The 12,868-nt window shown below is 35.9% G+C and overlaps 1 protein-coding gene across 2 annotated transcripts in view; it reads right to left on the bottom strand.

Annotated features, from left to right (window-relative positions):
- LOC135844758 (uncharacterized) overlaps positions 1-5,423 on the bottom strand; it is a 126,865-nt gene extending 121,442 nt beyond the window's left edge. For both annotated transcript variants that reach the window (XM_065363104.1, XM_065363095.1), the window contains exons 1-3: positions 4,940-5,423; positions 1,183-4,790; positions 848-1,084 (exon numbers count right to left, since the gene is read on the bottom strand). In XM_065363104.1, coding sequence (XP_065219176.1) covers positions 3,186-4,790; positions 4,940-4,942 — 1,608 coding nt within the window. In that variant the 5' untranslated portion in view covers positions 4,943-5,423 and the 3' untranslated portion in view covers positions 848-1,084; positions 1,183-3,185. The remainder of the gene's footprint in view (positions 1-847; positions 1,085-1,182; positions 4,791-4,939) is intronic.
- Between the last annotated feature and the right edge of the window lie 7,445 nt (positions 5,424-12,868).

Below are 12,868 nucleotides of genomic sequence, written 5' to 3'. Positions count from 1 at the left end.
AATAATTCACGCTTCGAACGATAAGTAGGATGAGGATACTTTTCTAAGTCATTAAGTAAAATCCTTCAATCACCAAATACAATGTTGATTCGGTATAGATAGTTTTAACCACCGATGACATAATCGCGGTATTCTTTAAATAATTTTCTGTATGAATGCGTTAGCGATGGATTATTGGAGCGATTTAAAATACAACAATAATGAAAACAATATTTCCTAGTATGTTTAGTTGATAGTTGACTAAAAATATAACTAGTACATCAATAAGGAGAAATCGAGGATTTTCAGAGAAAAAAAAACACAAAACGAGATCTTTTTTCAACAAATTTAGTAGTTCAGGAGGCGGTTAGGAAAATAATTATTTTCCAAAAACGCGTTTTAAACTCTCGTCCCACCACTATCTCATTTTTGAAATACCTACACGATTGAACTTCAAGATTAATCTCTGCTCTAAAATTAGCGTAAGTAAGTACCTAGAACAATATTTTTGATGTTGCTCATCAGCACTAAAATTTAAAATTGATCGACCTTTTTTAGATTACCATGATCGAAATATTCAAATAGTACATAGGTATAAATTCAATCAATACATTCACTCATACAGTTACCAACTTGATTAAAATGCTAAAATTACTGGCAATAATCGAACAACAATAGAATCAACTGAAATTACAACTGTATCCTGATCCCGATTAACAATCAACAATAAACTCTCATTCCTTAATTAAGAATCATAACGTTCTAAATAAACTACAACGAACGATTAAAACCTCGAGGATAAAAATAAGAAAAATGTTATTACCCAATTTCCAAACAACTAAATTAAAAAAATTGCAAAAATCCTTACCTTTTAACGTTGGAAGAAATTACGTAATTGAAATTTTTCGCAAATTCGTCGAATACAACCCAGTTGCACAGCATTCACATACACTGAAGCAGTCAACTAAACAACTATCAGCACCGTCAAACGAATTACCAGTGGAATCCTCGCCGGTAGATGTAGTACTAGCGGTGCGGCGGCGATCGTCACAGCCCAAGTAGCACCAATCCCCTCTAAGTCTAACGTGTTTTCTCACCGAGTTTACTGCAATCGTAATATTTTTGAAAGCAATTAAAATACGATAATGATAAGTCGTATGTTTATGATAGAAAAACATACACAGTTGTAGGCAAAATACTTACCAACTTTCCAATGTTGATGAACCATACCGTAGACAGCAGTCTAAACAGTGATTTTCCTTTCGAGTTCGAATCCATATTATATTTGTCAAAATATACTCTTTCTCACAGTTAGGATGTGAAATTTGCTCAACAGCTGGTCGATGTAAACGGTTCAATGTCGAGTAACGGAGTATCTTTAATTGGAAATAATCCGCTGATCTGTTGGAAAACGTACGAATGTTAGCTGATTCAATTAGCGAATAATTTTTTTTTTTCAATATGTAAATTCAAAACTTACTCCCAACCATACAAACTTGAACGACTGACGATGATGGTATTCCAATTTTTCAACACCTCTTTAACCACCTAATCAAACAATTTTAGCAAAAAAATAAGCTTTGTTGGAAATTCATGGTAAAAAACTGGAATTTTAAAATAATTCTTGGTGAAAAGTGAGACCTTTTAGTATTTTTACCTTTGAGTATATTATTTTATACTCCAAAGATTTTTGCTAAGAACCAAAAATTTCTATTTGAAAGAGAGATTTTGATAATTTTAGCTAAAAGCAAGACCTTTTGACAATCATCGGCAAAAAATAATATTTTTTTTGGAAATTTTGTGGAAAAATCGAGACTTGGTGCAATTTTCGGAAAAAAGTGAAGCTGTGCAACTTTTTTCCAAGAAGAAACGAAATTGTTTAGCTATTTTGCTGAAAAGCAAAAACTTCGAAAGTTTTTATTTTTGGCCACTTTACTAAAAAGCAAAAATAGTTGTCATTTTTGGAAAAGCGAGAATATTTTTTAATTGTTGGAAAAAAGTAAGATCCTGACAGTTTTAGCAAAAATCTGTACCTACCTTCAGGGAATTATTGGAGAAAAAGGTGTTACTTTTGTGACACTTTTTTTTAAAAAACGGGAAGATTGGGCAAAAAGCAAGACTTTGACAATTTCAGCAAAAAACAGAACCTTTAGTTAGATAATTAGGAGCCAAAAATGAAATTTTTTCGCAATTTCAGTCAAAAAAGCGAGACTTTTGAACAATTTTTTGCAATTTTGCCAAAAAGCAAAAATTCTTTTCATTTTGAAAAAAGCAATATTTAAACAATTTTAGCCAAAAACAACGACTTTTTGGGAATTGTTGGGAAAAAAATTGTACTTTCGTGGAGGTACCTATAATTTCAGTAATTTCAGGGGGAAAAATGAGAATTCTCTACCGGTGAATACACTGATTAGTGATTACCTACCATTGCACAAAAAATTGGTACAATTACCTCATGTTGATTTCTTGTTAATAAATAATTGAAAACAAAATAATTTGAAAATTTTATAATTTAACGAAGTTCTTAAATTCATCATCCATTATAAAATTTCACGTACTTTAGCTCCGCATTATTTGTCAAAAAAAATATGAGTTTTTAAACGAATTTTCAAACCAACTATTCGCATGAATGTTTTTCTGTTCAACACAACACCTAGGTACATCAATATAAATATCTCATTCTTTCAAAATAACGACAGGAGGTCTTCAAAAAACGTAGGAAGATGATATCATAGGAAACTTACAATTAGAATAAATTCAAAATCTTTTACCTCGCCAACGAAACAGTGCGAGAAACAAGAATATTGGTGCATTAAATGCGAACATGAGACAAATAATAAAATAAGTACCTTACGTATCAATAAGTATCAGTCCAAACAAAATAGGCGTCTGTCAGTCTTTGGGTACATTAACGAAATTTATGTATGGATATTTTTAAAAATCAGGAACATGGGACAATGGAACAATAATACTAACTAAAAATTATCTTGTTTATCTTATTGCCTAAATAACATTTCAAGGAAACAAAATTCTAATCAAATAACTAGGTACCTACGTTGAGAAATAATATTACAAAGCGTATTTTCATCATCATAGAGTAGAAAATAATAAATGCACGAAAACGAACGAAAACATGAAAAAAAAAAAGGAACAACATTTACGTAAATGAAAAACAAGAAGTCTACAAGATCTTGACCATGATTCAATTAATAACGCAATTTACGTCTAGAATCCCAGTTTGCAACATCACCTTGATAATAGCACTCGTGTCCCCAAGTGAGGAACTTTTCAGGCGGTAAGACTTGGCTGAAATCGTATTTATTATATCTTTTAATGAAGTCGACGACGGCTGCTTTGTTCGAAGGCATAGCGATGCTCGTCTCTTGCCCGGTATAAGCATTGTAGATGACCAAATATCTGTAATTATTCGGAGACAAAGATCCGTGAATCACCAACTCGAAGAAATCTTTATGCTGATTGCGAACTGCGTTTCGAAAACAAACATCCATAGCGACTCGATCAGTAGACACGAACGCTTGACTTTCCAAAATATTGGAAAGGATTTCGTTCTTAACCAATGCATTCGCGATACCGGGGAAATTATCGAAATATTTCTTGACGTCTCGTAAATTGGTATTGTTTAGATTATACGTTCCTCGAGCTTGGCTTTCGTCAAAGCTTTGTTTACGGCGATACGCCAATGTGAGCATTGATAACTCGAATTTCATCCTTTCGACGTCGTTACGAGATTTCCTATAAGTGCTATAATATAATAAACAATCGTAAAGTCCTTCGTCTATGAAGAAAACTGGTTTCGCAGGGTTGTTCAGAGCGTTGACGAAGAAAAGTAAATACTTCTTGAATCGATAAATATATTCGCGACGATCGCTACGTAGAAAATTCACGTTAAGCAACGAGTAAAGTTCGTAGAGATTGATTTCTGGTAACTTGAGCAGGTATTTCGGTTCGTATTTGGCTGGCGAAGAGTTGCACGATTTTCCATACTGTTTGGTAACATTTACGATCATTTCGTAGATCGTTTGGTATCTCAATACTCCGGTATGGTTGACTCTAGGGTATGTTTTCAAGTATTCGCACCTATCGTTGGCGAAATAGAACTTATCGTTGAAATTCTCGCAGCTTCGGTTATCGTTTGTCAAGCCTTTCAAATTTAATCCTTTGACAGCAGCCAGAATCGCTTTCTCGGGAACGTTTTTTTGTCTGAAATTCATTATGTTATCGAAAAATTTTGCAGAAATGGATCGTATTCCAACGTCATCGAAGTGTTGATTCAGAAACATCTGCATTTCGGTAAATAGATCTTCGTCTATCGAGTTGAGAATATCAATTTCTTGACGAACTACGCGATCGATAACCGGAAAGGGAAAAATCGCCGCGTAACTATCCAGGTATTTACAATAGCCGTCCGTATTGGTGATATTGGCGATATGCTTTTGTACAAAAAAATGATAGAATACTCCTAAGAATCCGTTAGGATGGTTACCATTACAAGGGGGATGAACTTGCTCGACGTTTATCCTCGGTCTTCCGATAATATCGCGGAAGTCTTGAGCCATTTCTTCGTCGAATGCTTTCACAAAATGAATTCCATTCCTTTCAGAGATGCAGTTTTGCAACGAAACACTTTCCATTTTGGATGATAAGAAATTGAGGAAATCATCCGGAATGAATCGGCTTTTTTCACCTCGCAGTACCATTTCGCAGAATTCTCGATCGGTTTCAAACACATCGAGGTAAGTTTTGTTACGATGACGACCGTTGGGAAAGGTTTTCTTCTCCAATTCATTAGACTAGAATGAAAACATCAAGATGTGATACTATATTTAGAATTACTGATTAGAACAACTTCGACAGATTCATCACCTTGATTCTACAACTCGATGATTTTGATAATAGTTAAGTACATATGTAACATGAGGAGAATATAACGACAACTTACCATGTTTTACGATAGATGTTTCAATGTCCACAAACACAACGAGATAGATAACGAATTTTCATTAAATTGTAAACGGATAACAAACAAACGTGAACGTGCTGTAAGTGTTCTTGACGTATGGATAGACGAAACATTGAAAAGACGAACGAAATCGAAAAATGTTATTGGCGTTTATCAATACTTAGGTATCACCAGCAATGAACACTGACTCTCTGACAGAGCAATAGTAATCAGTAGTCGGAACAATTTAATTGAAAACGAAGAAATTTTAATAAATCTAGATACTCACAGCACTTCAATTAAAATTCAATAACCATATTATTCACATAAAAAGCTAGTCGATACTGGATGGAGTTCTCAAATCTGTCTGCTTGAAGAATGAAGATAAGATAAGATACAGACGAAAACGTCATCAAAAGGCCAAGACATGCATTCCATTATCGCATTCACGCATTGCATAATGCATTTTGAACACATGAGGGGAGTTGTGGTGGGGAATTGTCAAGGACGAACCTCCCACTCTCCTCCAACACAGAATACTCAGAAATTTTTTTTGAAAATTTTTCCTGAAGTCCTGATTTTTGGAATCCTTCCTGATCCTGATTTCCACTCAAAAATTAATGAAAGGGAAAAATGAATTATGAAAAAAAAATAAACTGAAGGGTGCTCTACGTATTGAGGAGTTGCATAACCAAGAGACCACAAGGCATGAAGTGCGTTTTTTAATTACCTACATTTTACGTAAGGCTTAAACGAAGTAAATTAATAGAATACCTTATGTGTTGAAATAAGATTTAATTATGTTAGAAGAAGTGAATAAAATTATTGGACACGTAATACAATAGTTGTAGCAGGAATTATTAACCTTATCAGAATTTAGACGTCGATTTTACTCGACAGAAGTTTTCTCCGTGAGTATAATGACTAATGAATCATGTATGAAATTCGCTGAAATTTGAATATGTTATACTTGGAAGCATTCCTGGCAAGTTGACGTTGGCCTTTTTCGATTTCTGTTGTATTATCAATTTTATCTTCATTGTAAAATTAGCACCATCCCTAGGGTAGGGTATTTTAAAATGGTCATATGTATTTTCACTCAAAAGGAAAAAATCGAAAAAAGGCCAACGACGCCAACGTCAACTTGTTAGGAATGCTTCCAAGTACAACATATTCAAATTTCAGCGAATTTCATTCATGATTCATTACTCACGGAGAAATCTTCTGTCGAGTAAAATCGACGTCTAAATTCTGATAAGGTTAATAATTCCTGCTACAACTATTGTATTACGTTCCAATAATTTTATTCACTAAATCTTATTTCAACAGATTCTATCAACTTACTTCGTTTAAACCTTTAAAAAATGCATAGGCGCCGCAACTAGGGGGGCCGGGGGCCCCAAACTCAAAATTGCCCCCCCCCCCCAAGCAGAATTCATATTTATGTAAAAAAACAGACTTTTTAAAAAAACACTAGGTATCATCATCACATATGCTTGAAAAAAAATGAAAATCTCAAAAAGTCGAAAAGTCTGGTTTTTTAGGAAAATGCAAATCAGTTCAATATGTGAGTGACTTCTGAAAATGACTTTTTCAAGGGAAACATCAGCAGTGATGAAATTTCGACCACACTAAAAAAAACCATCGTATACCTCTTGAAAGAAGGACTGATTTTTGAAAGCTTTGCCCTCGCTTTGCCCGGGTCGTTTGCTTTTCTTTTTTGTTTTCCTTCTTACATACATTTAGAAAAAATCATCATTCAAATTCCATTGTTTCATGTTTCTTGCTTCTCGAAATACTAATTTTCAAGAACGTTTGGGCTCATTTTTTTCGCTTTTGAATTTTTCAAAAAAAAAATCATCATTTGAATTTCAAAATTTTGAAGCAAAATGTAAATGATAAACTTTTTAGAAGTAACTCATCATTGTGCAGCTCCAAAATTTCCTTTGGAAGAGCTCTCGCAATCGATCGTAATTGGCCTCATCGGTCGTTATTTTTTTTTGGTTTGCAATGCTTGAAAATCATAATGAGCGTAAGGTATCGTAATGATTGTGGAATTTTGCGTCCAAAAATGAAAATTACATGGTTACTTACGAGTAAAAAATGTAAAAGTTTTCTAATCTAATTCGATCTTTGTCCATTTTCATTGGATTTTCAATTAATTTCATTTTCAATACGCGATCAGATGCAATTCAATTTGAATTTAAAATTTCTAATCCTCCAAAAAAACTCTTCAAAAAAGAATTACACCCCGCCCTCTCCACGATTTCTAATGAACCTACTCCATGAGCAAAAATTAAAAATTTCAGTAAGAGAATGTTATGATATCATGGTGGAATCCGCCCCTAACAAAAACAACCTACCACTTCACCATTTATCGTATAAGACAATCTATGAAACAGCTAATGAGCCAAAAATTTGGGGGCTGACAAATCTTCCACACTCCAGAGTCAAGTTAGATTACTAAACTTATTTGAGGGATCTGTCCGCCCAAATTTTTGGCTCATTAGCTGTTTCATAGATTGTCTTATACGATAAATGGTGAAGTGGTAGGTTGTTTTTGTTAGGGGCGGATTCCACCATGATATCATAACATTTTCTTACTGAAATTTTTAATTTTTGCTCATGGAGTAGGTTCATTAGAAATCGTGGAGAGGGCGGGGTGTAATTCTTTTTTGAAGAGTTTTTTTGGAGGATATCAGTACTTTTTTTTCTATATTATTGTGATGAAGTGTTTAATCTAATGAATGAAAATAGCGTTGGTGGCAGGAGCATGCAGAGAGTGGACAGATTACTGGACATTTGTCATTAAACTGACTGGAATAAAAACAGTGGGTTTTTAAGGGTGATGGAGGAAGGGGTTGACCAAAAATTCGCCGATCAGTAAAAAAAAAGACTTTAAATTTTGTCAAATAAAATGACACAATAGCGAATACAAATTTCTAAAATGAAATGAGAGATGAAATGACAAGTTTACCAATAATTGATAGAAATACCTATTAAAAAATTATTATTTTCGTTTTTTGAATTTTTTGAAGTTTCAAAATGGAATTTTTTAGTTTAGGAAAAGGATAGAAAAAATAGCTGAGTGATGCTGATAGAGTTAGATCATGCATAACTGTGATAGAGGGAAATTCTAATCTTTTCCTATTTACGTATTTGAGACTAGAAATATTCCTTAGAGAAGGAATATTTGCCTTGCCGTGGATAGCTCAGTTCATAGGAGAGGTTCCAGTATACGCCAGTTCACCCTTCATATAATCACTCATATTTACCAATAAATAATACACATTTGACTCGGAGAGATTACAATGTGATTTATTGATAAAAAGAATAATATAAAAAGTACAAATTAACAGGATATGGTTAGTTCTAAATATAAAATACATACGAGACATATTTTATAATGGACATACACTCTGGTGTATGCCACACGACTCGCGTTAGTTATTACGTGAATATTCGACTATTTTACCATAATGATAGGTGTTAGTAGGTTAATTACTAAATGCCTTTATGAGTACCAAGAACAAATAACACTGTACGCTTTTTATACCTCTTTCGCGGGAGCTCACTCATACTAGGCTCGTCGGTATAAATGGATTACTAGAAGTACCTTTTGTCGAGAAGCAATCCAGATGGCCGGCAGGATCTGGTGTTGCCCAATAAGTTCCACGATAATTAAACTTACGAAAAACTATCTCGTTAAATTGCACATATTAACCACTTCATAAGGTGGGTACCTCGAAAATATAAAGCCCAAGGAGAGAAGACGAGCTCCATCATCCTTAAGCTGACTGAGAACCAGCATTCGCGATCTGCCGAAACTAAGTAAAGTTGCTGGTCAGAGATCCGATCCACGGAGCCTCCAGCTACGTGTCGCGGATGGATACATGCCTATGATCTTTTCTATGAGACATGCGCATTGTTTCTAAAACATAGTTCTCACGTTGACCTACTTGCAGTATAGGTGGGAGATATTCTTAGAGATATTTCTAATAACCATCGCTTACGCGATGAAGGCATATTTCCTCATATCATATGCCCCTCCGGGGGTTGACCCCCTCCGCAGGTCGCGGGGTAAAGCACGGATCATGAAAAATAAGAGGAAAGAATATGCCTCCTCCCGCCCCCCTCCCTTACAAGACAAGAGAGGATGCATCACCACTGCCCCTCCGTATTTTGCCGCGCTGATCTGCAGGCGATTTAGAGGTGACAGGTTTTCAAAAGATGGGTGGAGGGTGCAGGCTACTGCTATCGACATTTATCCGATATCATATGATATCAAATGAGCAGTATTACGAGAAGAAAGGTGCATCAAAAGGTGGTCAATACTGAGTCTATGTTTATAATTCAACCAACAGGGTTGAGAAAAGCAAGAATTGAATAGGGTTAAAAAAAAAATCCTAAGTTTTTGAGTATCAAAAAGAGTCCCCCCTTTTTTATATAGATATCCAAATGTATAAGATTGGGTTAAGTCGCTACAATTTCCTAACAATTTAGATGGAATAAATACTCGAAGTATGTATTCTGCCAACGAAGGTGGTTCTCGGTCAACTTAAGTATACAAATTTGGCCTATAAATTTAGAGAAAACTTTCAAAAAGCCAGCTTCTTTTCTAATCCTATCTGAAATTTTGTAATATTTTTGCCCTCAATTGTAAGTTTTTGTTCCCAATTTTCCACCCAAATGTGACGATCAAAGAGAAAAATTGAAAAAGCGAAATCAAATTAAGAAGGCTCTAAAAAATTGTTTTACGTCACTCGATATTTTGAATTTTTTATGTAATCCATCACTACCGCCCTAAGAGAGATAAAGCATATTCAGTGTTATTTGAAATTTAGCGTAACTCTAGGCGCACACATATGTACAAGATATAAATATAAATGCATAAAACTCAAACATGAATGCATGATAATGTGGAAAAAATGCAAAATATTATGACAAAAAAAAATTTGTAAAATTTGGACTATTGCATATGATATTTTAACATGGATTGAAATCGAAAACAAAATATGTGAAATATTGTGAATAAAATTTTCGAAATAAGTACTATTGACTATTGTAAAAAAAAAATGTCGTGGAAAAAGGATAACATTTTCGTTGCTGATGAATTCGTTTAATCACCGACAGTATCATTATCAGAGAATCGCCAATTTGTAGTCAAAAAGTCGCTCTACGTCATCTTTTCGCAGGGATTCGCTGCTCTCGAGTATGTTGTCGTATACGTCATATAATAAATCTGTAGGGAATCAAACGATTAGTAAGGGTTTTTAGAAATACTTACTTTGAATTTTGTTTATAGATGACTACCTGAAAATGCCATTAATGTTCTATTTTATGCTTAATTTATCATAGAATTAATTAAATATATTAATAGAATATAAGATAGATGATTAAATATAATATTACTCGACGATGGACAATTAGGGATCCAGAGCTCAGCACTAATTATTTCTAGTATTATCGTTTTCTTTATTCTCGTCCTCTAATGCCGCTTCTTCAGCCCAAGTTGGTACACGTTGGTCAGTTGGGTTTCTGGAATTAGATTCAAAAATACGCTGCGAGCGTTCGCTCGCAATACTTACAGGCGGCGCGCTGTCTGGATCTACGCTCGCTAACGCCTGTTCAACCATCCGCACGATGGGGTCAGTGCGACGTCGAATATTACGCACTTCGTTATTATCGGTGGAATGTTTTCGCGTGCGACGTATTTTACCTAATCTACCCCTATGTTGTGGTTCGTCAGATGGCGGGTCCATGTTCTGTACCATGTGTGACATACCTTGGAGAGGAGAGGTGCTTGCAGTAGCTGAGGAAGTATTAACGCTTTGTGTCGATTCCGGCGACGAGATTACTGTTTGCCTAGGTGTTATTTGCACAGGGGTTAAACAGATTCGGGGTACTCGTAGATCAAGAACGGACGTGGGTGGATTATTTTCTGGGGGTAGTTCGACGTCAGGTGTGTGAGGTCTAGGGACTGAGGGAGAGCGTGGTCTGCGAAACATTGTTGGAATAAATTCGTCTCGAAGTGTTGAGACTAAGTCCGCATATGAATTTGAGGGGTAAAATGGGCCAAATTGGTCCATTCCTGCTGCATTTCGGTGGATGTCATCGAATAAATGGGGAACTCTCGTGATTCTCCCATTCAAAACTCGTGCCCAATCGAAATTCAGAGCTCTGTTAATCGCTGCGAAATGTTCTTGGTTTGAGTTTGGATGGGGGATTAGTGGTAAAATTACCAATTCTCTGATGTTCAATTTGCGAAATAATAGGCAAATTGCCTGAAATGTGTTGAAAAAATGGGAGTATGATGTGCCTTGGAGCACATCATAATTTCCAATAGAGATCATAATCCTATTTGGGAGCAATTTAAATGTCTCTAAATACAGCTGGAGTTCCGACGCGAGTAAATCTCGTCTGTACATTTCGATATCGATGAAAATTTCATATGGTCGATTTAAACCTAGGAATCTCGCCATTCCGTCGGCGTGTCCGTCACCCATTAATAAAATCTTGTACGCGAGAAATACCGCGACGTATGTATCTTCCATTAGCTCGTAACCCGCAGCAGTGAAGCCGTAGGGGTACGAGTTTAATGGGTAGAACGGTTTGATTTCAGCTGAATCGGAGCCGAACCGAGCCTTATAACGACGATGAAAGAGAGGTCTGTCAGCTGAGGTACCTTTTTTCATCGGTGGCGGGGGGTTTTTCGAACGTTTTCGCGTAACTATTACGCGAGTAGAAGAATTGCCAGGTCGTACATCTGGAGCTCTAAAGCTGCCGGGTGACGTTGAGGGAGTCGGATTTGTTAAATCGATAAAAGCAGTTTCCTGATTCATAGACGAGGTCGAAGGATCATGTTGTATTGTTTGATGCCGAGGTGTGACAATTGTTGGGATGGGAGTTGGTGCAGGTTGAGGTCGTTGAACTGCACCGATCGATTCACAGGGAAGTACCTGTATTGGATTATTATTGTTTGAGGTCGAAGATGGTTGAGATTGCTGACTTGAAGATGAAGGGGGTGTTTGTTGCAAATTTGGAGTTGGGGTCGAAGATGGCGGTGGAACAGGTTGAGGGTTTGAGGTTGATGGTTGGGGGTTTCCACCACTGCGAATGTTCGAAAATAAATTTGCGATTTGATGGTCCAGGACCATATTATATCGCGTCATCAAGTTGGCGTATTCCTTTTTGTAGTCCTGAACTTGATTACGTAACGAGATATTTTCATTTAGCATAGTTGTCTCTACTCGCGTAACGTAGTCACGTTGTAGAGCCAACTGGTTGACCAAAGATTGAATTCTTGAGTCAGTTTGTAGAACTTGGAAAATTCGCAATGACTGGTCCACGAAGTGGAAGTCGGATGCGAGGATCATACGAGTACATAAAGGGTGCGGGCATGGGACGCATTGAAGACCACGATCGTTTCGAGATGTTGAATTTACGTACATCCTATATAGACACCCGTAATGAAAAAGGTGTCGACAGGCTGTAATGTAGACATTATCACGATCGGATTCGGCAAATGGCCCTGGCAGGGCCAGGGACAGCTTGCGTTGGTCACAAACAATTTCGCAATATGACATATTGCAAATTGAAAAATGGTCTGGGACAATCCGAAAAAATACACGAATGTATTTCGAAAATCGGATGGGTTGAGAAAAGGTTGAGCCAAAATCGATTAAATTTGAAAATTAATCGGATGAATTTTCAATAATAATCCACAGGGGATTGAGAAGCTTGATCGAAGAATTGATCACGTGGATATTATCGAATTTTTGGACAAGTTTAAAAAGAAAATTTTGATGAAATAGAAAAAAAAATCAAAGGGTTTTTTGGAAAATTTGCACAAATAACACACGCGAATTCGAAACAGCAAAAAGATCCAGCGGGCTTACTTGTTGTATGCCAACTAGATCAGATTATATT

This window comes from Planococcus citri, chromosome 1 (genome assembly GCF_950023065.1).
Source record: "Planococcus citri chromosome 1, ihPlaCitr1.1, whole genome shotgun sequence".
Taxonomy (NCBI): domain Eukaryota; kingdom Metazoa; phylum Arthropoda; class Insecta; order Hemiptera; family Pseudococcidae; genus Planococcus; species Planococcus citri.
The sequence above is the reverse complement of the archived record's forward strand: the minus strand, read 5'-3'. Positions and strand labels throughout refer to the sequence as shown.